A 27,481-nucleotide genomic window follows, 5' to 3' on the forward strand; every position below is an offset into this window, starting at 1 on the left:
AATTTGTCCCTTGAGGGAAAGGGAAGGGAACCCGTTAACTCTTAACCGGTCTGGCATTTTTACCCATGATTCAACAGCAGAGTCAAGCCTGCTCTTCCCGGAAATGGTTCAATCAAGTTAAATATGATGCTGCGACTTTACCCGGCATGACCATTGCGAGCTTACGCGGCACGCCGATCGCCAACTTACCGGGCAGGCAGATTGTGAACTTACCCGGCATGCAGATGCACTTGAACTCGCCGATCTGATCGAGACACGTGGCCTCATTACGGCACGGGTTCGACAGGCACTCGTTAATATCCTGCTCACATCGCTCTCCCTTGTATCCCGGCAGGCAGCGACACTTGAAGGAGCCCACAGTGTTCTCGCAGCGGCCATTGAGCTCACAGGGATTGGCTTCTGCCCGAGAAGATACCGGAAAACAGCATTAGGCTGCGTTCAAAATGCAGCTAAGGGGAGAGGGCGGGGTGAGGCTGGAGTGGATGGTATAGATCAGCACTGAAGAACTCTCCGTGCGTGTGCAACCTCCACACGCTGTAAAGATCGTTTAATCTTGCCGTTTTAGGTGAAGCAGCTTGATTCTGGTCATTGAGACAGGAAAAATCATTATTCAATATCCCGTTAGAGGCCACAATGTTCAACAGCCAGAGGAGTGGGCGACTCATAACAACAGAGTTAGCTGTGGCTCAGTGACCACCACTCCCGTCTCTGCGTCCAAAGGTTGTTGGTTTGAGTCTCATTCCAGAGACTTGGATGTCTAATCCAAGCTGACACTCCCAGTATAGTACAGAGAGAGTGCTGCACTGTCGGAGAGGCAGTACTGAGGGAGCACTGCACTGACAAAGAGGCAGTACAGAGGGAGTGCTGCACTGTCGGAGGGTCAGTACTGAGCGAGTGCTGCACTGTCGGAGGGTCAGTACTGAGGGAGCACTGCACTGACAAAGAGGCAGTACGGAGGGAGTGCTGCACTGTCGGAGGGTCAGTACTGAGGGAGCACTGCACTAACAAAGAGGCAGTACTGAGGGAGTGCTGCACTGTCGGAGGGTCAGTACTGAGGAATCGCTGCACTGTCAGAGGGTCAGTACTGAAGGAGCGCTGTGCTGTTGGAGGGTCAGTACTGAGGGAGGACTGCACTGTCGGAGGGTCAGTACTGAGGGAGCACTGCACTAACAAAGAGGCAGTACTGAGGGAGTGCTGCACTGTCAGAGGGTCAGTACTGAGGGAGTGCTGCACTGTCAGAGGGTCAGTACTGAGGGAGGGCTGCACTGTCAGAGGGTCAGTAGTGAGGGAGTGCTGCACTGTCAGAAGGTCAGTACTGAGGGAGTGCTGCACTGTCAGAGGGTCAGTACTAAGGGAGGGCTGCACTGTCAGAGGGTCAGTACTGAGGGAGTGCTGCACTGTCAGAGGGTCAGTACTGAGGGAGTGCTGCACTGTCAGAGGGTCAGTACTGAGGGAGGGCTGCACTGTCAGAGGGTCAGTACTGAGGGAGTGCTGCACTGTCAGAGGGTCAGTACTGAGGGAGTGCTGCACTGTCAGAGGGTCAGTACTGAGGGAGTGCTGCACTGTCAGAGGGTCAGTACTGAGGGAGTGCTGCACTGTCAGAGGGTTGGTACTGAGGGAGTGCTGCACTGCCAGAGCTGCCATTTTCTGGATGAAACATTAAACCAAGGCCCAGTTTTTCCTGTCGTGACTGCAAAAAATCCCTCAGCCACCAGTTTAAATCCTTGGTGTCCTGTCCAATATTTATCCCTTAGTTAGCATCACTGAAACTAATTAAATGGACATCATCACATTGCTGTTTCTGGGAGCTTGCTGTGCGCAAACTGGCTGCTGTGTTTCAACAATGATAACTGTTCAAAAGTACTTTATAGGCTGTAAAGCACTTTTTGGTCATGAAAGGTGCTATATAAATGCAAGTTTTTGTTTTGTCTTTCAACTGGCCTTTCACCTTTGGGATCAGGGTTCAAATCCAGCCCAGCTGACAGGATGATAATCTCTTCCACCATCTGGAAAACTGAGTTTATCCATCTTATCCGTGTTCCCATTGGAACTGTCCCAATTCCTGTCCGAAAGGGGCCCTGGGAGAGCTGGAGTGGGAAATAAGTGTTGCAGTGCAGCAACGTGTCTCCTGTGACGGAGACACGGGAATATTACTGGGGCAGTTGTAGTGGGAGCTTCACTCAGCATCTGCAAAAATGCTGCAGATGCTGGAAATCTGAAATGATAACTGTGGATCACTGACCTGAAACGTCAACTCTGCTTCTCTCTCCACAGATGCTGCCAGACCTGCTGAGTATTTCCAGCATTTCTTGTTTTCATTCCATCCTGCCTAACCTGGGCATGGCAACGGCTGGTTATTGTACAAGTTAAACTCGGATAAGGGCTGTTGAGAGGCTGAGCTCAGCAGTGAAAGGCTTAACGGGAGGCACCGTGCAAAGGGAGGCTGTAAGGGTAGGGGAGGCGAGTGAAAAAGCATTGGAGATCGGTCAAACACGGCGACTCAAATCAGTTACTGTCCCAGCCAGACTCACCCATCAAGCACTCGTTAATGTCCTGCTTGCACGACGATCCCTTGAAGCCTGCGGGACACTGGCACATAGCTTGTCCTGTTAGCGGGTTCATCTCGCAGGCTGCGTTCTCGTGACAGGGGTTACTGACACAGGGATCATCCAGGTGACAGACCAGCCCTAGGACCGAACGGCAAACCGGTCACTCAGTATCAATACAGATTCACCGCATTTGAGTGCAGAGGGAGGGAGAGAAGGCAGAAAGGGGAGAAAAAGTCTTCCATCTATACAACACCAGGAAACCCCCCACAAACAGCAATGGCATCCCGACCAGATCATCTGTTTTTGTGCCGTTGATTGAGGGATAAATATTGACCAGGACACCAGGAATAAATCTAAAGGTCTTCTTTGAAATGGTGACCACGGGAATCTCTTACACCCACCCAAGGGGGCTCTGAATTGAACATCTCATGCGAAAGGCAGCACTTCCAACAGTGCAGCACTCCCTCAGTACTGAACCTCCAACAGTGCAGCGCTCCCTCAGTACTGAACCTCCAACAGTGCAGCACTCCCTCAGTACTGAACCTCCAACAGTGCAGCGCTCCCTCAGTACTGAACCTCCAACAGTGCAGCACTCCCTCAGTACTGAACCTCCAACAGTGCAGCGCTCCCTCAGTACTGAACCTCCAACAGTGCAGCACTCCCTCAGTACTGAACCTCCAACAGTGCAGCGCTCCCTCAGTACTGAACCTCGAGCAGTGCAGCGCTCCCTCAGTACTGAACCTCCGACAGGGCAGCGCTCCCTCAGTACTGAACCTCCGACAGGGCAGCACTCCCTCAGTACTGAACCTCCGACAGGGCAGCACTCCCTCCATACCGATTTTCCAGCATCCTTTCAGTACTAACCCTCTGACAGTGCAGAGCTCCCTCAGTACTGCACTGGGGTATTAGCCTTGAGTTTTATCCTCAAGTGTTGGACTGGGACTGGAACTCAGAATCATGTGACTCAAAAGCAAGAGTGTTACTCACTGAGCCACAGAAAGACAGAAGGCAAGCAGAAAGATGGGAAAGAAGACAGGAAGGGGAAGTGAAGGGAAAGAAGAAAGGAACAGGAAGGGAATAAAAGAACAGTCTGGAGGGTCAGTACTGAGGGAGCACTGCACTGTGGGAGGGTAAGTACTGAGGGAGCGCTGCACTGTTTGAGGATCAGTACGGAAAGAGCTTTGCAATGTTAGAGGGTCAGTACAGAGAGAGTGTTGCAATGTTAGAGGGTCAGTACAGAGGGAGCACTGCACTGTGGGAGGGTCAGTACAGAGAGAGTGTTGCAATGTTAGAGGGTCAGTACAGAGGGGGCACTGCACCGTCTGAGGGTCATTACTGAGGGAACGCTGCACTTGTCAGAGGGACAGTACTGAGGGAGCGCTGCACTGTCAGAGGGTTAGCACTCAGTGAGCCCTGCACTGTCAGAGGGTCAATACTGAGGGAGTGCTGCACTGTCAGAGGATCAATACTGAAGGAGTGCTGCACTGTCGGAGGATCAATACTGAGGGAGTGCTGCACTGTCGGAGGGTCAGTACTGAGGGAGTGCTGCATTGTTGGAGTTGTCGACTTTCAGATGAGACATTAAACCAAGGCCGTGTCTGGTCTCTCAGGTGGGTGTAAGAGATCCCATGGCAGTATTTTGAAGAGTAGTTGATTTTTCCCAGGTGCCCTGGCCAATATTTATCCCTTAATCAAGATTACCGTGCCATCACCTGGTCATTATCACATTGTTGTTTGTGGGAGCTTGCTGTGCACAAATTGGCTGTTGTGTTTCCTACATTACAACAGTGACTACACTTGAAAAGTACTTCATTGGCTGTAAAATTCTTTGGGATGTCTTGTGGTAGTGAAAGGCGCTATATAAATACAAATATTTCTTTCTTTCTAGTCTACAACAGACCGAGACATGACACAAGGGAACCCCTCAGAGCTTTGGTCATCTGTTCCTTCCAAGCAGAGTCCACTAACCAAATTTTATGCCTAAAGTGACTCATAAACTGTATTGTGAAGTGTCATTTTCTGAAAGAAATCTGTCTAATTTCCATTTGAATGAGTCGACATTAGCTGCTTCCACCATCTCCAGAGGGCAGCGATGCTTCATAGATTGACCACTTGCTCACTGAAATAATGGCGGCAATTTTAACTGAGCACATCTATCGTGAAACCGAAGGAATCGGGTGTGACGTTGGTGTTAAAATCCTGCCCAATTTACTCTCCACTGCAGTCAGTGGTGAGTGAGATCAGGTGTGGCGAAAACCCAGCTTTCCAGCCGAATCCATTGGGATTCCTGCCCTGTGAGCTAACTTAACTCTCCCTTTCCACAGCTGAGCCAGGTTTCCTACTCCTAATCCAGGTGTCCAGTGACTCCTGCAGCAACAGTTTGTTCGTGTCAATGGTGGGTGAGCCTGACTGTGGTTAAATTATCCATCCAACTCACACTCTCCAACCTGGCACATCCAGATGGACTGAGGCACATCCCCACCCCTGACCATACAAATGATAAGAGGACCCTTCCCCACTCCACTTCCCCACTCACCCTACTCACAAAAAAGTCCAAGACCACCTAGCGTAGAAGGCTCTGGAGCACGCTTACCTTTTTTGCCCGGTGGGCACTCGCACACAAAGTTTGCCACCTTGTCATGGCAGGTGGCACCCTGTGAGCAGGAGGTCTCGGTGCAGTCATTGATGTTCTCGCTGCAGTCGTGGCCGGACCAGCCATTGACGCAGATACAGTTGAAGCTGCCGTCCGTGTTGGTACAGGTCCCCCCGTTCTGGCACAGATTGGGCTGGAGCTGGCACTCATCCACGTCCTCGGTGCAGTACGGGCCTGCAGCCCAATGAGGAAGGTTAACTGGGCCATGCCATGTCACAGTTCATCAGTTCACACAATACCTGTCCTCGTCCGACCCACAAAACAACCATCTGAATCAGTATTTACTTATCGATTCGACCCGCTGAACTCACTGTGACCTTATCCTGCCTCTCCCTGAACTCACCGTGACCTTATCCTGCCCCTCCCTGAACTCACCGTGACCTTATCCTGCCAATCCCTGAACTCACAGTGACCTTATCCTGCCTCTCCCTGAACTCACCGTGACCTTATCCTGCCCCTCCCTGAACTCACCGTGACCTTATCCTGCCCCTCCCTGAACTCACCGTGACCTTATCCTGCCCCTCCCTGAACTCACCTTGACCTTATCCTGCCCCTCCCTGAACTCACCTTGACCATATCCTGCCAATCCCTGAACTCACAGTGACTTTATCCATTGAAACCTCTGAACTCACCGTGATCTTATCTTAACAATCCTTGAACTCACCGTGACATTATCCTGCTAATTCCAGAACTCACCGTGACCTTATCACGCCTATACCTGAACTCACCATGACCTTATCCTGCTACTTCCTGAATTCACTGTGACCTTATCCTGCTAATTCCAGCACTCACCGTGACCATATCCATTCGAACCACTGAACTCACCGTGACCTTATTGTGACAACTGTCTGAACTCACCGTGACCTTATCCATTCAAATCTCTGAACTCACCATGACCTTATCCTTCCAACTCTCTGAACTCACTGTGACCTTATCCTGACAACTCTCTGAACTCACCGTGACCTTATTCTGACAACTCTCTGAACTCACCATGACCTTATCCTTCGAACTCTCTGAACTCACCGTGACCTTATTCTGACAACTCTCTGAACTCACCATGACCTTATCCTTCGAACTCTCTGAACTCACCGTGACCTTATTCTGACAACTCTCTGAACTCACCATGACCTTATCCTTCGAACTCTCTGAACTCACCATGACCTTATCCTTCGAACTCTCTGAACTCACTGTGACCTTATCCTTCGAACTCTCTGAACTCACCATGACCTTATCCTTCGAACTCTCTGAACTCACTGTGACCTTATCCTGGCAACTTTCTGAACTCACTGTGACCTTATCCTGGCAACTTTCTGAACTCACAGTGACCTTATCTTGTTAATCTCTGAACTCACCGTGACCTTATCCTGCTAATCCCTGAACTCACCATGACCTTATCCTGCCAACTCTCTGAACTCACCGTGACCTTATCAATTCAAACCACTGAACTCACCATGACCTTATCCTGCTAATCCCTGAACTCACTGTAACCTTATCCATTCAAACCACTGAACTCACCGTGACCTTATCCTGCCCATCCCTGAACTCACGTTGACCTTATCCTTTCAACCCTGAACTCGGCATGACTGGCAGCATCAGTGGAGAGAGAACCAGATTTAATGTTTCAGGTCTGCTTAAAGAGCTGATGAAATATCACACACCTGAAACGTTAATTCAGTTTCTCTCTCCAAACAGCATTTTCTGTTTTATTTCAGATTTCCAGCATCCACAGTATTTTGCTTCTGTATTAACATTTCAGGTTGGTGATTCTTCGGCGGAACTGGGAGTGCTTAGAGTTGTAACAGTTTTTAAACAAGACAGGGAACGAGGGAGGGGAGGACAGAAGAAAATGCAAGGTTTGGGATCGGGTGGAAGGTCGGAGAGGCAGGTGGACGGTGAGGACAAGGGGAACTCTATCATGGTTCTGGAAGAGAGGGGAAGAGTGAGAGCAGAAGTGCAGGAAATGGGACGGACACAGCCAAGGGCCCTGTCAACCATGGTAGGGGGGGAATCCTCCGTTGAGGAAAGTAGAAGACACATCAGAAACACCAGTATGGAAGGTGCATCAGCAGAACAGATGCATCAGAGATGAAGGATGTGGGAGAATGGAATGGATCCTTCCAGGAGGAGGGGTGTGAGGGAGTGTATTCAAGGTGGTTGTGGGAGTCGGTGGGTTTATAGTAAATATCGATAAATAATCTATCTCCAGAAATGGAGACAGAGAATTCGAGGAAGGGAAGATAAGGGTCAGAGATGATTCTTTTGAAGGGGAGGAATTTTAAATCAATTTAATATATTGTATTCGCTGCTCACGATGCGATCTCCTCCCCGCTGGGGAGACCAAACGCAGACTGGGCGACTGTTTTGCTGAACACCTCCGCTCAGTCCGCAGGTGTGGCCCCGAGTTTCCGGTTGCTTGTCATTTTAATTCACTCTGACCTCCCTGTCCTCACCCTCCTGAAGTGTTCGACTGAAGCTCAATGTAATCTAAAAACACAGCAGCTCATCTTTCAAACGGGCACTTTACAGCCCTACGGACTCAATGTTGAGCTCAACAGTTTCAGATCACAATGCTTGCCTGACCTGCTGAGTATTTTCAGCACTTTCTGTTTTTATCACCGTGACCTTATCCCACCAACCCTCTGAAATCCCCGTCACCTTACCGCAGGAATCCCCCGAACTGCACCCATTGTTTAGATGCTGAGGCTCGGGGGGAGCTGAATACTAAATGAACAAAGAACAAACAAAGAACAAAGAACAGTAGCGCACAGGAACAGGCCATTCGGCCCACCAAGCCTGCGCCGATCTTGATGCCTGCCTAAACTAAAACCTTCTGCACTACCGGGGACCGTATCCCTCTATTCCCATCCTATTCATGTATTTGTCAAGATGCCTCTTAAGCGTCGCTATCGTACCTGCTTCCACCACCTCCCCCGGACAATGAACTGTTTAGTATAGATGTTTGGAGAGTACGGTGGTATTTACCAGTCCACATCGAGGGGCATTTGCAATCATACATGCTGACTCCGTCCACACACGTTCCACCGTTCTGACATCGGTGATGTGTACAGTCATCAACATTCACTTCGCAAAACCGACCGGTAAAAGCTAAAGGAAAAATCACAGTAAAGATGAGAGAAAATGGCACATCCCTGAAAATGTTTTATCATCTGCCCAACTGCTTTGGTCTTGCTGTCTTACCACAATGTGAGCTCTGACTTAATGGCAGAGAGCTTGCCTCCGAGTCACTTGTTCCTGGTTTCAAGGCTTACTCCAGAGAATTGACCACATAATTTAGGCTGACACTCCCAGTACAGGACTGAGGGAGTGCTGCATTGTCACAGGGTCAGTACTGAGGGAGTGCTACACTGTCAGAGGGTCATTACTGAGGGAGCACTGCACTGTCAGAGTGTCAGTACTGAGGGAGTGCTGAACTGTCGCAGGGTCAGTACTGAGGGTGCGCTGCACTGTCAGAGGGACAGTACAGAAGGAGTGCTGCACTGTCAGAATGGCAATACTGAGGGAGTGCTGCACTGTCAGAGGGTCAGTACTGAGGGAGTGCTGAACTGTCGCAGGGTCAGTACTGAGGGCGCGCTGCACTGTCAGAGGGACAGTACAGAAGGAGTGCTGCACTGTCAGAATGGCAATACTGAGGGAGTGCTACACTGTCAGAGGGGCAGTACTGAGGGAGTGCTGAACTGTCGCAGGGTCAGTACTGAGGGAGTGCTGCACTGTCAGAGGGTCATTACTGAGGGAGCGCTGCACTGTCAGAGGGTCAGTACTGAAGGAGTGCTGCACTGTCAGAGTGTCAGTACTGAGGGAGTGCTGCACTGTCAGAGGGTCTGTACTGAGGGAGTGCTGCACTACCAGAGGGTCAGTACTGAAGGAGCACTGCACTGTCAGAATGGCAAAACTCAGGGAGCACTGCACTGTTAGAGGGGCAGCACTGAGGGAGCGCTGGACTGTCAGAGGGACTGTACTGGAGGAGTGCTGCAGTGTCAGAGGGACGGTCCTGAGAGAGCCCTGCACTGTCAGAGCGGCAGCACTGAAGGAGTGCTGCACTGTCAGTGGTGCTGCTCTGTATGAAACGTTAAATGTCTCTCTCAGATCCACGTAAAAGATCCCATGGCCTCTATTTTTAAGAAAGCAGGGGAGTTCTCTGTGGTGTACTGGCCAGTATTTATCATTAAAATAAAACATTAGCTAGCCATTATCTCATTGCTATTTGTGGGAGCCTGCTGTGGGTGAATTGGCGGCAGTGTTTTCTATATTAAAACAGTGACTACACTTCAAAAGCACTACATTGGCCGTAAAGTGCTTTGGGACATCCCCAGGTGGTGAAAGGTGCTAGATCAATGCAAGTTCACATGCCAGGCCAGTGCTGCTTTCAGTCAACTCACAGGGAACATGCAAGCAGCCAGATGTTTCTTACCCCCACCCCTTCACCCCCTCTTCATAAAATTCTGACTTTATATTCTCGCTGGGGTACAGTACTCCCTGAATGGTTGTGGGGGGGGGGGTTATCCATTGTGTCGTTCAATCACAGGCTGCAGGAAAACTGCTCATTGTTAAGGAGGTTAATCTTAGCCAAAGAAACCGAATCATAAAACTTCCAGCACTGAAAGAGACTGTTTGGCTCAATGTGTCTGCGAAAGAGTTATCGAATTAACCTTACTCCCCTCTGCTCTTTCCTCGTAGCCTTGCAATTTTTTTTCCTTTTCAATTCCATATTGAATTGCCTTTTGAAGCTTGCTGTGCAATCTGCTTCCACCACCCTTTCAGGCAGTGCAAGTCAGATCACAACAGCATGAATAAAACTTCACATCTCCCTTCCTGGTTCTTTTGCTGCCAGTGGAACGTTTCTCCTCATCCATTCTACCAAAGCCCTTCACGATTTTGAAAACATCGCTCAAATCTCCCCTTAACCTGAACCTTCTCTGCTCCAAGGAGAAGAACCCCAGCTTCTCCTGTCTCCCCACCCAACTGAACTCCTTCATCCTTGGTCCCTTTCGAGTGAACCTCCTCTGCACCCGCTCTAAAGACCTTGACATCTTCCCCACAGTGTGGTGCCCAGAGCTGGACACAGTACTCCAGCTGAGGCCTAAGCAATTGATTTATTAAGGGTTTAGAATAACCTTCGCATAAGAAGGGTCATTACAATTGGAGTCTGCAGCCCTGGGTTAGAGAGGAGGAAAAGCACAACACCCACAGTTTGTATTCTGGATTTCAGATGCATCAAGTAGTGAAAAATAAACTTTTACATGACGGTGGAATATTACAACAACTCAACATCAAACCGTCAAAGGGAGGCCAATCAGCCCGCTAAACCTGTGCTGTCTCTCTGAAAGATCTAGTCCTGTTTCCTTATCCTTTTCCATACCTGTGAGATGTGGGAGGTCCGTGACGCTTCCAGCGTTCCGGACGACTACATCTGCAGGAAGTGTACCCAGTTGCAGCTCCTCACAGACCGCATGGATCGGGTGGAGCGGCAACTGGATGCACTTAGGAGCATGCAGGTGGCAGAAAGCGTCATAGACAGGAGTTTTAGAGAAGTGGTTACACCCAAGGTGCAGGCAGATAGATGGGTGACTGCTAGAAGGGGCAGGCAGTCAGTGCAGGAATCCCCTTTGGCTATCCCCCTCTCTAACAAGTATACCGTTTTGGATACTGTTGGGGGGGATGGCCTATCATGGGAAAACAGCAGCAGCCAGAGCAGTGGCACCACGGCTGGCACTGTTGTTCAGCAGGGAGGGACAAAGCGCAATAGTTATAGGGGACTCTATAGTCAGGGGCACAGATAGGTGCTTCTGTGGATTTGAACGAGACTCCAGGATGGTATGTTGCCTCCCTGGTGCCAGGGTCAAGGATGTCTCTGAACGGACAGGGGGAATTCTGAAGGGGGAGGGTGAACAGCCAGAGGTTGTGGTACACATCGGTAACAACGACATAGGCAGGAAGAGTGATGAGGTCCTGCAGGGGAAGTTTAGGGAGTTAGGTAGAAAGTTAAAAGACAGGACCTCTAGGGTTGTAATCTCTGGATTACTCCCTGTGCCACGTGCCAGCGAGGCTAGAAATAGAAAGATAGTGCAGCTAAACACGTGGCTGAACAGCTGGTGTAGAAGGGAGGGTTTCAGATATCTGGACTATTGGGCTCTCTTCAGGGACCGATGGGACCTGTACAAGAAGGACGGGTTGCATCTAAACTGGAAGGGCACAAATATCCTGGCTTGTTCCTGTGCTGTACTGTTCTTTGTTCTTTAAATACATTCTCTCTGGGTCTTTTGCTGGGTGGGCTTGCTGTCCCTTGAGTGTAAGAGATTGAGGGGGTGGTACGATCAAGGTGTTGAAAATGGTAAAAGAATTCAACAGGGTAAATATAGAGAAACTATTTCTTCTACAAACGTATGAACAGGCGAAGGCTATTTAGCCCCTCAAACCTGTTCTGCCATTCAATGAAATCTTGGCTGATCTATGGCCTAACTCCATATCCCCACCTTTGTCCCATATCTCTTAATACCTTTGGATAATAAAAATCTATTGATATCAGTTTTAAGATGAACAATTGATCTAGTGTCATATTCAGTGTATTGTACAGTGTGCTAAGAATTACGCTGACAACCAATTTAAGATTGTCAGTAGGGCTCGCAGTGTGGCGCATTTGAGCATAGTGGAAGCTGCATATATTAATACACAGAGCCCTGATCTTTGCAGACAGAAAGAATATGTACAAACATTGCGCCTGTTTCAGCTGAACAAAGTAAGTGACAGCCATTCGCTGGTTCATTCTTCAGAGCAATGCCTTGACCAATCAGTCAAGCTGCCTGGTTTAAATTTTAAACAAAGCTTGAAAGTTAACTGCCAGTCACCATAAACTGGTGCATTCGCCATGGCAATGCCTCTACCAATCAGAGTTCACTAACCAACCAATCAGCACTCTCTTCTCATATATTGTTGTTTTCCATTACATTGATTATTCTTGTGGATTGTCCTGATGAGTGCATGACGAAAAGTTTCAACAACACGTCTCTATTTTCAGCAATAGTCTTAGAGTTTAGATATCATTCTGGTAAATCTGCACTGCACTCCCTCCCTTCCTCAGGTGTGGTGCCCAGAATTGCTTACACTACTCCAGGTATATAGCTGAAGCCTAACTTCTTGTATTCTAGTCCTCTAGATATAAGTACCAACGTTCCATTAATGTTTTTGATTATTCTCTGTACCTGTTCAGGACATTGTAATGATCTGTGCACGTGAACCCTAAGTCTCTTTGAACCTCCACTCTTTCTCACTATTCACCATTTAGAAAGTACCCTCTTCCATCCTTTTTAGGGCCAATGTGAATGACCTCACATTTCCCTTCATTGAAATCCAATTGCCACAGTTTGCCCATTTACTTTATCAATATTTGTTTGTAATTTTATGCTTCCATCTACACTGCTTACAATGCCGCCTATCATTGTGTCATCGGAAGTTTGAATTTGTGGCTTTCTATCCCATCATCTAAATCATTAATAAATACGGTGAATAGTTGAGGCCCCAGCACAGAACCTTGCGGGACACCACTAGTCACATACTGCCAATGAGAGTATCTGCCCATTAACCCGACTGACTGCCTCCTGCCGCTGAACCAATTTCCTAACCAGGTCAATAATTTGTCTTCAATTCCATGAGCTTCAACTTTAGCTCATAGTCTATTATGAGGGATTTTATCAAACTCTTTCTGGAGGTCCATATAAATCACATCCTCACAAAAAATTCAAACAGGCATAACCTAGCCATTACAAATGCATGTTGGCTCTCTTTCATCAACTAACAAAATTTCAAGGTGTTTAGTCACTTTAGCATTAATTATGGGCTCTAGAAATTTTCTACAACAGTTGTAGAAACCATAGAAGAACCATAGACAGTTTACAGCGCAGAAAAGGCCATTCAGCCCATTGTGGCTGTGCTGGCTGAGAAAACTCAGAGCAATTATGTCCTTCCTGTAATGTGGTGACCAGAACTGTACGCAATACTCCAGCTGTGGCCTAACCAGCGTTTTATACAGTTCCAGCATTACATCCCTGCTTTTGTATTCTATACCTCGGTCAATAAAGGAAAGCATTCCATATGCCTTCTTCACCACTCTATCCACCTGTCCTGCCACCTTCAGGACCTGTTGTTTTAGGCTAACTGGTCTATAATTCCCTGGCTTTCCTCTCTCAGTTTCTTAAATAGCAGAGTGATATGTGCAATTTTCCAATCTAAAGGATCACAAATTTTCCTCCGGTGGAGAAAACAAAGACAAAGAGGCACAATGTTAAAATTAGAGCCAGGCTGTTCAGGAGTGAAATCAGGAAGCATTTGTTCACACAAAGATGAGTGGAAATGCGAACTCTCTCCGCAAAGGGCTGTGGATGCTGGGGAACAACTGGAGCTTTCTGTGATCGATAGATTTTAGTTAGGTAAGGGTATCGAGGCATGTGAAGCAAAAATGGGTAGAGTTGGGATGCAGATCAGCCAATGGTGCAATTGAATGGTGGAGCAGCCCTGAAGGGCTGAATGGCCTCCTCCTGTTCCTGTGTTCCTTTCTGGTCGCCGTGGAAACCAGAGCGTCCGGCCTAGTTCAGCCTGCAGCTGACGGTGTTGAAAAGGAAAAGCTGTTTCCGAGACCAGGCTCCATATTTTCTAAGTTCTTGCTTCATGCCAGAAGCAAGTTCAGAAGAGTCATGGCTCGGGCTCAAATGGCAGTAGACCAGAAGCCAGCAGAAAGCTCACGGGAGGCTGAGATAAATGACGCTTCGAGGGAGTTCAGGCCTCATTAATCTTTGGAATTCTCTTCCCCAGAGAGCAGCGGAGGCTGGGTCATTGAATATGTTCAAGGCTAAGTCAGAGAGAGTTTTGATCGAGAAGGGAGTCAAGGGTTTATTTTTAAATTTAGAGATACAGCCCTTCAACCCACCGGGTCTGTGCCGACCATCAACCACCCATTTATACTAATCCTACATTAATCCCATATTCCCTACCACATCCCCACCTTCCCTCAATTCCCCTACCTATACTAGGGGCAATTTACCTATCAACCTGCAAATCTTTGGCTGTGGGAGGAAACCAGAGCACCCGACGAAAACCCATGCAGTCACAGGGAGAACCTGCAAACTCCACACAGGCAGTACCCAGAATTGAACCCGGGTCGCTGGAGTTGTGAGGTTGCGGTGCTAACCACTGCGCCACTGTGCTGCCCGTTATGGGGGACAAGTGGAGTTAAGGCCACAATCATATCAGCCATTGAATGGTGGAGCAGGCTCGAGGGGCCGAATGACCTACTCCTGCTTCTATTTCTTATGATCTGCCGATCACATCATCTCCGCGATAATCCAACAAAAAAGCAAACATTATCATGACCTTTTGTCTTGCATCATCATTCATTTTGACATTTAATCTCTCCATCCCTCCACCCTCTCACAGACTTTCCTGTTTGCTTGTTCCGCCCCTCCCCCTCTTTTCCTGCCTCTCTACTTGCTTTAAAAGCTGTTTACGTTTCTAATTTTTTTCTCCAGTTCTGATGAAAGATCATTCAGTTGAAACGCTAATTCAGTTTCTCTCTCCGCAGATGCTGCCGGGCGCGCTGAGCATTTTCAGCATTTTCTGTTCATATTCCAGATTTCCAGCATCTGCAGCATTTTGCTTTTGTAAAAGAAAACAACCAAGTATCCATGGAAACACACATTCCTGCAGCAACACAGTGTGGTTTTAAGGCCCTTTAATGACTTCCTCTGAGAACATCCCATGTGGATCATGTAATGACCCTTCCAACTGCTACTGAAGTGGTCATTGGTTCCCAGTGAATTAAAAAATGTCCTCATTTCCAGCCCCTTCTGAAAACATTTGCAGAAAGGAATAATAATATCTATTCATAAAAGGAGCAAAGCAGCAGTAATTAAAGCTGCAGAAAGAAAAAGAATGGCCAATAGAAATCAGATGTGAGGATCTGCACACCACAAAAATAAAATGGTTGAAATTCTGCAGTGTGATGACTTACTCTCAGTGTTCGGGAGGGAGGGGGAGAAGCCTGTTTCGCATGCTTTCAGATATAGCAATCAATATCAAGACAGAAGAGAAAATGCAGTCAAGTACCCCCGCTGCACCTGCCCTACATATAACATGAGGGTCACACCACATCTCCTCTACATGTCCCGAGAGTCACTCTATCTCTCCCCGACATCTTCCATATCAGTCAGCTGTGCCTCTCCTGCAGATCACACATCAGTCAGTCTGTCGCTCCCCTATATATCCCACATCAGCCACTCTGCGCCTCCCTGACAGATCCCATTAGAGTCACTCTGTCTCTCTCCCCTACATATCCCACATCAGTCACTCCATCCCTCCTCGACATCCTATTAGAGTCACTCTGTCTCTCCCTTATAACGTCCACTAGTCACCCTGTCTCTCCCCTCCATAGCCAACTAGAGTCACAGTGTCTCTCCCATACATATCCCATGAGAGTCACTCTCTCCCTCCCCTACATATCCCATTAGAGTCACTCTGTCTTTCTCCTACATATCCCATGAGAGTCACTCTCTCCCTCCTCTACATCCTATTAGTGTCACTCTGTCTCTCTCCTATATAGTCCACTAGTCACTCTGTCTCTCCCCTCCATAGCCAACTAGAGTCACTCTGTCTTTCCCCTACATATCCCATTGGGGTTTCTCTGTCTCTCCCACACATGTCCCATGAAAGTCACTCTCTCCCTCCCCTACATATCCCAGTAGAGTCACTCTGTCACTCCCATACATATCCCAGATCAGTCACTCTGTCTCTCCCCTACATGTCCCACTATATTCACTCTGTCTCTCCCCTACATATCCCACTAGAGTCACTCTGTCTCTCCTCTATTTATACCATTAGAGTCACTCTGTTTCTCCCCTGCATATCCCACATCAATCACTCTGTGTCTCCCCTGCATATCTCACTAGTGTCACTCTGTCTCTCCTACATATCCCATATCCGTCCCTTTATCTCTCCCTACACATCCCACTAGATCCAGTCTTTGTTTCCCCTACATATCACACTGGGGTCACTTGGTCTCTCCCCTACGTATCCACTAGGATCACTCTGTCACTCACCTACATATTACAATTTTGATAGCCTGGTGGTGAAGGATAATACCAGAGCCTGCTCTTTATACAAATAAACAGCCAATTCAGGTGCAATTAACAAGATATATTCTGTTATTGTCACTTTGTGTCTCCCTGACATATCCCCCTGGGGTCATTCTGTGTCTCCCTTATATATGCCACAAGAGTCACTCTGTATCTCCTTAACATATTCCACTAGGGTCATTCAGTATCTCCCCCTTCATATCCCACTGGGCTCATTCTGTAACCCCCCTACATATTCCACTGGGGTCATTCTGCATCCCCCTACATATCTGACTAGGGGCAGTTTGTGTCTCCCCTACAGATCCCACTATAGTTACTCTCTGTCTTCCTGACTGATCCCATTAGGTTTACTTAGGGCATTATGTTCAGACCAGATCTGGCTATGACGCCACTCATAATGTCACACCCAGCATCACACCAACCAACTGAGCCAACAGGGAGATCCGATGTTCTGCAAGGCTGATTTTAAAGGATGAAAAATCAGGGGCTGCGTGTGCGCAGGTTATGTGACACCCTACCCCGACCACTGACATCACCAGAGTAGAAAACTCTCCCCGTCAATTCATTTTGACTTCAGTGGTTCACCGTTAGTAACCGACAGTGAGCGGGGCCTTACCTGGGAGGCAGGCACAATGGTACATCGCGCCAGCCTTCGGAATGCACGTCCCTCCGTTCTGGCAGGATGATGGGAAGCAGGAACTTGACGGGATCTCGCAGTTGGGGCCTGTGTAGGCAGGCGGGCAGGAACACCTGTAAGAGCCGGGCACGTTGATACAGGTCGCTCTGTTCTGACAGGGCCCACCGCCACTGGATCTGCACTCATCCACGTCGATTTCGCACACCTGGCCCTTGAATCCTGGGCTGCACTGGCAGGTGAAGTGCCCCTTGGTGCTGGTGCATCTCCCACCATTGGTGCATGGGTTGGCTGTGCACAGGTCCGCCAGCTGGCAGCGTTGCCCTAAAAGGTAGAAGAAAGCGTCCGTGGCATCGGGCCTATTTAACATATTCACCCCATCCATCACCTTAAACATGCATCCCCTCCACCAGCGCCGCACAGTGGCAGCAATGTGTACCGTCTACAAGATGCATTGCAGCAACGCACCAAGGCTCCTCCGACAGCACTGTCCAAACCCGCGACCTCTACCCTCTAGAAGGACAAGGGCAGCAGATGCACGGGAACGCCACCACCTGCACGTTCCCCTCCAAGCCACACACCCCCCCCTGATTCGGAACCATATCGCCGTTCCTTCATCGGCACTGGGTCAAAATTCTCAGCCAATACAAGTCTGGCCAACCTGCCAGAAATGGTTTAACCCTCGCTGCACCCGGTGAGATGACCTCCCACATGTGGCGGCGCACCATTCGCCAAAAAGCAGTCACCTCCACGTCGGCTACGTGCCCGAGTAGTGCTGCTTCTTGACGGGGGAGCCGGCTCCGAATGGCGTGGTGGTGACATGTGGTGCGTCTGGCCCTGTGACGTAGAGAGGCTCACTGCAGATAGGATCCGTCAACGCCCAGCAGAAATCAACAACGACTTTTTTTTTTCAAATATTCGTTCGGGGGATGTGGGCATCGCTGGCCAGGCCAGCATTTATTACCCATCCCTAATTGCCCTTGAGAAGGTGGTGGTGAGCTGCCTTCTTGAACCGCTGCAGTCCGTGTGGGGTAGGTAGTCCCACAGTGCTGTTAGGAAGGGAGTTCCAGGCCTGGGCAAGTTGCTGCAGTGCATCTTGTATGTATCAACTTTAAAATAGTAAACCATCCCAAGGCGCTTCACAGGAGCGTTATCAAACAGAAGATATTAGGTAAGATGACTAATAGCTTGGCCAAACAGACGGGTTTAAGCACCGTCTTAAAGGAACAAAGAGAGGCAGAGGGGCTTAGGGCCCAGGTAGCTGAGGGCATGGCAGCCAATGGTGGAGCGATTAAAATCAGGGATGGCGGACAGGATTAGAGGAGTGCTGATATCTCAGTAGGCTGTGGAGCTGGAGAAGATTACAGAGATAGGGAGGGGTCAGGCCATGGAGGGACATGAAAGCAAGGGAGTGAATTTTAAAATCGAGGGTTGCATCTTTCGATGGCTGGCAACAATTTAGAGAACTAAAGAGGTGGAAATGTTTGAGCATCTGCATCTATGAGCAGGGCTCCAGAGAAGGCTAGGAAGCGCGGGCCCAGTCTCCCAGCACAATACCAGGGTTTTTGTTCCCTCCCCTCCCATTCATTTTAAAAAGTTCGAGGCCTTGGAGGTTTACAAGAATGATAGCAGGCATGAAGGACCTCAGTATGTGGAGAGACTGGAGAAGCTGGGGTCATTTTCTTTTGTGTAGAGAAGGTTAAGGGGAATTTAAAACATTTGTTCATAATTATGAAGGGTTTAGATGGAATAAATCAGGAGAAACTGTTTCCACTGGCAGAAGGGTCGGTAACCAGAGAGCACAGATTTAAGATAATTGGCAAAAGAACTAGAGGAAGTTCGCAGATAACACCAAAATTGGTGGTGCCGTAAATAGTGAGGAGGAAAGCCTTAGATTACAGGATGATATAGATGGGCTGGTAAGATGGGCAGAGCAGTGGCAAATGGAATTTAATGCTGAGAAGTGTGAGGTGATGCATTTTGGGAGGACTAACAAGGCAAGGGAATATACAATGGATGTTAGGACTCTAGGAAGTACAGAAGGTCAGAGGGACCTTGGTGTACTTGTCCATAGATCACTGAAGGCACAGGTAGATAAGGTGGTTAGGAAGGCATATGGAATACTTGCCTTTACTATCCGAGGCATCGAATATAAGAGCAGGGAGGTTATGATGGAGCTGTATAAAACGCTAGTTAGGCCACAGCTGGAGTACTGTGTACAGTTCTGGGCACCACACTATAGGAAGGATGTGATTGCACTGGAGAGGGTGCAGAGGAGATTCACCAGGATGTTGCCTAGGCTGGAGCATTTCAGCGATGAAGAAAGACTGGATAGGCTAGGGTTGTTTTCCTTAGAGCAGAGAAGACTGAGGTATACAAAATTATGAGGGACACTGATAGGTTAGATAGGAAGAAACTTTTTTCCTTAGCGGAGGGGTCAATAACCAGGGGGCATCGATTTAAGGTAAGGGGCAGGAGGTTTAGAGGGGATTTGAGGAAAACTTTTTTTCACTCAGAGGTTGGTTGGAATCTGGAATGCACTGCTTGAAGGGGTGGTAGAGGCAGGAACCCTCACAACATTTAAGAAGTATTTAGATGAGCACTTGAAACGCCATAGCATACAAGGCTACGGGCCAAGTGCTAGAAAATGGGATTAGAATAGATAGGTCCTTGATGGCCAGCACGGACACAATGGGCTGAAGGGCCTGTTTCTGTGCTGTATAACTCTATGACATTGAAGAGCATTTTTTTAAATCGGAGTTATGATCTGGAATACACAGCCAGAAAGGGCAATGGAAGCACATTCAATCCTCAGTTTCAAAAGGGAATTGGATAAATAATTCCAAAGGGTAAATTTGCAGGGCTATGGGGAAAGAACAGGGGGAATGAGACTATTTTGATCTCTCTCTCAAAGAGCTGGGTCTAGCACAATGGGCCAAATGGCTTCCTAATGTGCTATATTCTACAATGATTCATTTTCCCCTCCTCCTCTTTCAAAGGTGCAGTGTTGCAGGTGCTGTCAGCCCTCCACTACCTCAGTCAAATGGCCAACATCCCCTACACTGAGCTAATCGCCCTTGAAGGCAGCGCGGATGGGCCTGATCCTGCCCTCACCCCATGTCCGCACACTCTGACTCCCCAGCAGAGGGCTACTGGATAACAGTTGGGACACCACTCACCTGTCCAGCCGTGCAGGCACTTGCATCTGTAATCGTTGCTGGAAACCAGTTCGCACTTCCCTCCATTTAGACAGGGATTTTGCAGGCAGGCGTTATTCAGAAATGCCTCACACCACCTGCCCGTGCGGCCTGGTGGACAGGAGCAGGAGGAGGCGACGGAGCTATTCTGGATAATGGTTTCACACGTGGCACCGTGTAGGCATCGGGAGCTGGAGCAGGGGTCCAAGTACTGGCAGTGGTCACCAACGTAGAGCGGAGCACAACTGGAAAGAAAGCAAGATGGCAATCAATATGGAAAATGTCAGACTGATGTCATTACGACAGGGAGTGTGGATGCCAAAGGGGACAAAGCAGTGCGAATTTGAGAGGGAATCAGCTGTGGCCTCTCGCCTCTGAGTCAAAAGGTCTTGGTTTCAACTCCCGCTCCAGAGACTCAAGCACAAAAATCTAGGCTGACACTCCAGTGCAGTACTGACGGAGTGCTGCACTGTCGGAGGTGCTGCACTGTCGGAGGTGCTGCACTGTCGGATGAGACGTTAAACTGAGGCCCCATATTCCCACTCAGGTGGATCTAAAAGATCACATGACGTCATTTCAAGACGACCGGGTGGAGTTCACCCCAGTACCCTGGGCCAATATTTATGCCTTGACATTACAGAAACAAAGCACTGTGACAGGCAGAGAGTATTACAGAACAAAGAGAGTGATTGGACTGGCAGAGAGTATTACATGACACAGGGCACTGTGACTGGTAAACAGTATTACAGGACACAGAGAATTCTGTGACTGGCAGACAGTATTACAGGACACAGGGCACCGTGACCGGCAGACAGTATTACAGGACACAGAGAGTGTTGCAACCGACAGAGAGTAATACAGGACACAGAGAGTGCTGTGACTGGCAGATTGTATTACAGGACACAGGGTGCTGTCGTTGGCAGAGAATATTAGAGGACAGAGAGTATTGCAGGGCACTGTGACTGGCAGAGTGCACTATTGGACACAGGGAATGCTGTGACTGGCAGAGGGTATTACAGGATAGAAAATGCTGAGACTGGCAGAAAGTATTACAGGACACAGAGAGTATTACAGGACATAGGGCACTGTGACTGGCAGAGAGTTTTACAGGACAGAGTAGTGTAACTGGCAGAGTGTATTATAGTATACAGAGAGTATTACAGGACATAGGGCACTGTGACTGGCAGAGAGTATTACAGGACAGAGTACTGTAACTGGCAGAGTGTATTATAGTATACAGAGAGTAATACAGGTCGCAGAGATTGTTGTGACTGAGAGAAAGTATTACAGCACAGAAAATGCTGAAACTGGAAGAGAGTATTACAGAATAGAGAGCACAGTAACTGGCCGAGTGTATTACAGGACACCGAGTGCAGTGACTGGCAGGGAGTTATACAGGACAGAACATAAGAAATAAGAGCAGGAATAGACCATACGACCCATCAAAACTGCTCCACCATTCAACTTGATCACATTTGCATTCCTAATTGCTTGCTGTACCTGTATGTTAACTTTGTGTGTTCCTTGTACGAGTACACCCAAGTCTCTATGAACATTAACATTTAGAAGTTTCACGCCTTTCAAAAAATACTCTGCTTTTCTATTCTGACTGCCAAAGTGAATAACCTCACACTTCCCCACATTACACTCCAACTATCACCTTGTTGCTCATTCACTTATACTATCTATATCTCTTTGCAGTGTCTTTGTGTTCTCCTCACAGCTTGCATGTGGGAGCGCTGTGACTGGAAGTGAGTATTACAGGACAGTGAGTATTACAGGACACAGGGCACTGTGACTGGCGGAATGTATTACAGGACAGAAAGTATTACAGGACAGAGCAGACTGTGACTGGCGCAATGTATTACAGGACAGAGAGTATTACAGGACACAGGGCACTGTGACTGGTGGAATGTATTATAGAACACAACGTATGACTGGACACAGGGCACTGTGACTGGCAGAATCTACAACACAAAGGGCACTGTGACTGGCGGAATGTACTACAGGACAGAGTGTATTACAGGACAAGCACATGTGATTGGCAGAATGTTTTACAGGACCGAGTGTATGATAGGAAAGAGTGTATTACAGGACAGAGGGCACAGTGACTGGCGGAATACATTACAGGATACAGAGCATTACAGGCTATAAGGCACAGTGACTGGTGGAATGCATGACAGGACAGAGTGTATTACAGTACACAGGGCACTGTGACTTTCAGAATGTATTACAGGATAGAGAGCATTAAAGGACACAGGGCACTGTGAATGGTGGAACATATTACAGGACAGGAAGTATTACAGCACGCAGGGCACTGTGACTGGCAGAATGCATTAAAGGACAGAGTGTATTACAGGACACAGGGCACAATAAATGGTGGACTGTATTACAGGACAGAGTGTATTACAGGATGCAGCACACTGTGAGTGGCAGAATATATTACATGATAGAGTGTATTACAGGACACAGCACACTGTGACTGGTATTACAGAACAGAAAGTATTACAGGACACAGGGCACTGTGACTTGTGGAATGTAGTACAGGACAGAGTGTATTACAGGACACAAACCACTTTGATTAATCAAGTAGGCAGCCCTGATTCTCAGATGTTATGCATTTATGAGCTTCCCATGAACACTGGAACCAATTTCAAAGGAAATGTTGGACGTAATGATTTATGTCACACAGCCAGCAGCACTGATCAACAACCTAGATAGGGAACTGGAGCAGTGCCACTTACAATCCCATTCAAGCCACACTGCGTGGAAACATTCAGAGGCAGGGAGCAGCAACCTTAACCTTTTCTCCTCTCTCGTAACTGTAGCATGTTGCACAACACCAGATCCCCTTCCCACCTCTCACCCAGCTTTTCACTCATGTGGCCAATCTTGTGGGAGCCTAATAGGCTATTCAACAATGGCGGGCATCATAATCCACCCAGCCGGTGCATTTCCCACCTCATGTCTGCCCAAGCAATTTCCAACAGAGTCATGGAATCAGACTGCCATTCAGCCCATTGTTTCTGTGCCAGCTCGTTCCAGATGACAACAACCCTGGGTAGGGATCAGTGCAGGAGCACCTGGCTGAATTTCCCTAACCTCAGGGCCAGTTGTAGTGACTGCCCCCTACCCTCCACCCATCTCCCCCTCCAATGCCAACACCACCTCTGACTGAGATCTGCTAACTCATCACAGATTTGGAATCTGCCTGACTCAGTGAGACTATCGCCCAGGAAACCAGATTAGGAACGGAAGGGGTGGAATCGACCATGGGGAGGGAGCGTTAAATGGGCGAGTATGAATCAGCTTCTCGTTTTCCACCACACCCAGTTTTTGTTACTCATCTATTTGACCCTGGCAGGGATGTCAGTGGTAAAGAATATGGGGTCTGGTGGAAAGCAAGCAGCCAATTCGCCAGTCCCCGTTTTGTGCTACAACTCACAGTCCCCGACCAAATCCCACCCCCCTTTCGTTTAACAGATGAAAGAACAAACTTGCATTTCTATTGCGCCTTTCACAAGTACCAAAGCGCTTAAAAGCCAAAGAAGTACTTTTGAAGTGCAGCCACTGTTGCGACGTAGAAAACATGGCAGCCAATTTGAGCACAGGAAGAACCCACAAACAGCAATGTGATAATGACCTCATCACCTGCTTTTTTAGTGATGTGGGTTGAGGGATAAATGCTGGGCCAGGTAGAGCCCTGGGATTTCTTTCATGTCCACCTGAGAGCGCAGATGGGGCCTCGGTTCCATGTCTCACCAGAAAGACAGCATCTTAGACAGTGCAGCACTCCCTCAGTGCTGCTCCGGGAGTGTCAGCCTGGATTTTGTGTGCAAGTCACTGGGGTGGGACGTGAACCCATGATTTTATGACTCGAGAGTACTACCCACTAAGCCAGGCTGAACCTGATGGGAAATCCCACTAAGCCAGGGGAGCCAGGAACATTTCTGGCTCGTGCCACTGTTGAGGTTGCTTTTAAAGAGGAACATCCCATCGGAAAGGCATCCCTCACCTTCAGGGTCTCCGTTAAAGGAGCAGGGATGCAGAATGTGAAGGCCTGTTAAACTGGAGAGCACAATGAGGTTTCATCAACAGGGGTAGAATCAGCAACCAATTCCTGGGCAACCATTCTTCAGGAATGTTGCCAAGGCCTTGGAGAGAGTGGAGATGAGGTTTACTAGAATGATACCAGAGATGAGGGATACGTGAAGATGTGTGATATCAAGAGACCGGAGAAGATGGGATTGTTCTTCATAAAGCGTAGAGGGTTAAGGGGAGATTTGTAGTGTTCGAAATCGTGAATGGTTTTGACCGGTGAAATAAGGAGGGAGTATTTCCACTGGCAGAAAGGTCAGTAACAGAGGAGACAAGAGTTAAAGCAATTTGCAAAAAAAACAGAGATGAAAAACCGAGTTGATATGAGGGAAACGTGTTTACGCAACGAGTTGTTGTGATTTGGAATCCACTTCCCAATAGGGTGGTGGAATATTCAATAGTAACTTTCAAAAGGAAATTGGGGGATAAATACATGAAGGGGAAAAATTTGTAGGGCTGTGGGGAAAGGGCAGGGATGGGTGGGATTAATTGGGTAGCTCTCAAAGAGCTGGCACAGGCATGATGGGCTGAATGGCCTCCTTCTGTGCTGTATCCCTCCATGATTCTAACCCCGGTCCTTTAAACGTCAGGAGTAGTTGCCTCATGCTGTTCCAGTCCAGTCCCGCCGATGATGCCATCAGTATATACGACTTAATCGACTGGGAGATGCCAGTTTTATTCCAGGTCTGTACCACGCTTGCCAATGTGAGCTGGTGCAGAACTGTCCTGGGACAATGATGAGCCAGGATACCCCTGTGTGCGGAGTCCCTGGCTATTCCTACAACCTCCTCTAGCCCTACAACCCTTTGGCATCTCAGCGCTCCTCTAGTGGCCTCTTGTGCATTCCTGATTTTAATGGCTCCACCATTGGCGGCCATCCCTTCAGCTGACAAGGCCCTCGACGCTGGAATTCCCTTCCGAAATCTCCTCCCTCCACCTTTAAGACCCTCCTTAACACCTGCCGCTTTGAATAAGCTTTTAGTTACCTGTCCTAATATTTCCTTATGTGGCACTTGTCAAATTTTGTTTGATAATTGATTCTGTGAAATGCCTTGGGATGTTCCACCCTGGTCAAGGTGCTAGCTAAATGCACATGACAGTAGTCAGAAGTGTATCTGCTGAGAGCAGGGGTCAGACCCTGTTGTGATGCCCCCCGCCATGGTCAAATGCCCTGCTGCCACTCACCATCTAGACACACGCATGAAGAACAGTCACATGGCAGGTACTGAATGGCACCCGATGCCCGTGAAATGGAATTCTAGTGAAAGCCAGAACAGGAGAGCGAGGGGAGGGAGAGGGGGAGGGGGGGTGCGGGAGCACTTCTTTAATTTTCACAGAAGCATTGCAGAGTCAAAAGTAAAATGTTCTTCCAGATTCTCTAACAATTTGAATTTTATAGAGCTGTTTACATTTGTCTTTTAATTTGGATTCTGGGAATCTGTCAGTGGACCCCTGACATTGATCCGTTTCCACTGAACACTGCAGATTCAGAAAGCCACGCCCCCAGAAAAACTGGACAGGACAGTGTAAAACGTCGGGCACCTGATCCTGGAATTAGAGTCAATAGAGGCCCAACACTAGATTAGATTAGATTAGATTAGAGATACAGCACTGAAACAGGCCCTTCGGCCCACCGAGTCTGTGCCGAACATCAACCACCCATTTATACTAATCCTACACTAATCCCATATTCCAACCAAACATCCCCACCTGTCCCTATATTTCCCTACCACCTACCTATACTAGTGACAATTTATCATGGCCAATTAACCTATCAACCTGCAAGTCTTTTGGCTTGTGGGAGGAAACCGGAGCACCCGGAGAAAACCCACGCAGACACAGGGAGAACTTGCAAACTCCACACAGGCAGTACCCGGAATCGAACCCGGGTCCCTGGAGCTGTGAGGCTGCGGTGCTAACCACTGCGCCACTGTAACACAGTTTATCAGCACCGGCTTGGTGGGTAGCACTCTCACCCCTGAGTCAAACAAGAGGTGGGTTCAAGTCCCACTCCATGGGGCTTGAGACCAACAATCAAGTCTGATGCTCCCAGTGCAGCACTGAGGGAGTGCTGCACTGTCAAAGGTGCCGTCTTTCAGCTGAGATGTTAAACCGAGGCCCCCATCTGCTCTCGCGGATGGGCGTAAAAGATCCCTTAGCAATAATTTGAAGAATTCTACCCGGTGTTCTGGCCAATGTTTATCACTCAACCCACATCACTAAAGCAGATTCTCTGGTCATGATCCCATTTCCGATCGTGGGATCTTGCTGTGCGCAAGTTGGCTGCTGTGCTTCCTACGTGACAGCAGTGACTTCCACTTCAGGCGTACATTTTTGGTTGTAACGTGCTTTGGGACATCCTGAGGACGTGATAGGTGCTATAGAAATGAATTCGCCGTGCCGTCAAGACTCCCTCTTCGAGGGAGGTATGCCTTATGCCTGGAGACCTGTTTAGAGTTAGACTGAGGACTGAGCCGAGACACAACACGCGCCAAAATAACATAACTGTAGGAATCAAAGCTTTCCGACATTTACCGGGTCAATAGGTAGAATGCTCGTATATGTGCAAGAGCCTTATCGTGTCATCTAAACTTCTCAAAGAGCTTCACACAATGAAGCACATTTGAGAGCACAGTGATTGTTGTGCTGTCGGTTGCTGCTGCCAGTTCTGATAAACTGTATTTTTCTGTCACTCGGTGAGAACGGGCGGCACAGTGGCGCAGTGATTAGCACCGCAGCCTCACAGCTCCAGTGACCTGGGTTCAGTTCTGGGTACTGCCTGTGTGGAATTTGCAAGTTCTCCCTGTGTCTGCATGGGTTTTCGCCGGGTGCTCCGGTTTCCTCCCACCTCTGAAAGACTTGCAGGTTGATAGGTAAGTTGGCCACTGTAAATTGCCCCTGGTGTAGGTAGGTGGTAGGAGAATAGTGGGGATGTGGGAGAGAATATGGGATTAATGTAGGATTAGTATAAATGGGTGGTTGTTGGTCGGCACAGGCTCAGTGGGCCGAAGGGCCTGTTTCAGTGCTGTATCTCTAAATTAAAATTTTTTTAAAAATGGGGAGTTGTGGAGGGGAGGGGAGTGGCAGAAACAGCGGAGGTGACAGAGATAGGGGGAAGTGTTTACTAATCTTCTTTCTTCAGTGGTCAGCAGCCGCTTGCTGTTTGCCATGAACAAAAGCACCAAAGCCTGGCCTAGGCCTCGCTGCCATGA

The 27,481-nt window shown here is 48.4% G+C and overlaps 1 protein-coding gene across 4 annotated transcripts in view; it reads right to left on the bottom strand.

Annotated features, from left to right (window-relative positions):
• LOC137346178 (neurogenic locus notch homolog protein 1-like) overlaps positions 1 to 27,481 on the bottom strand; it is a 237,142-nt gene that overhangs the window by 178,184 nt on the left and 31,477 nt on the right. For all 4 annotated transcript variants that reach the window (XR_010968669.1, XM_068009563.1, XM_068009562.1 and 1 more), the window contains exons 3-8: positions 20,154 to 20,416; positions 16,957 to 17,298; positions 8,185 to 8,307; positions 5,143 to 5,376; positions 2,532 to 2,687; positions 214 to 399 (exon numbers count right to left, since the gene is read on the bottom strand). Coding sequence is in view for 3 of the 4 variants with exons in the window: in XM_068009563.1 (XP_067865664.1) it covers positions 214 to 399; positions 2,532 to 2,687; positions 5,143 to 5,376; positions 8,185 to 8,307; positions 16,957 to 17,298; positions 20,154 to 20,416 (1,304 nt within the window). In the remaining variant the exon portion in view is untranslated. The remainder of the gene's footprint in view (positions 1 to 213; positions 400 to 2,531; positions 2,688 to 5,142; positions 5,377 to 8,184; positions 8,308 to 16,956; positions 17,299 to 20,153; positions 20,417 to 27,481) is intronic.

Source organism: Heterodontus francisci, chromosome 29 (assembly GCF_036365525.1).
Source record: "Heterodontus francisci isolate sHetFra1 chromosome 29, sHetFra1.hap1, whole genome shotgun sequence".
NCBI classification, from domain to species: domain Eukaryota; kingdom Metazoa; phylum Chordata; class Chondrichthyes; order Heterodontiformes; family Heterodontidae; genus Heterodontus; species Heterodontus francisci.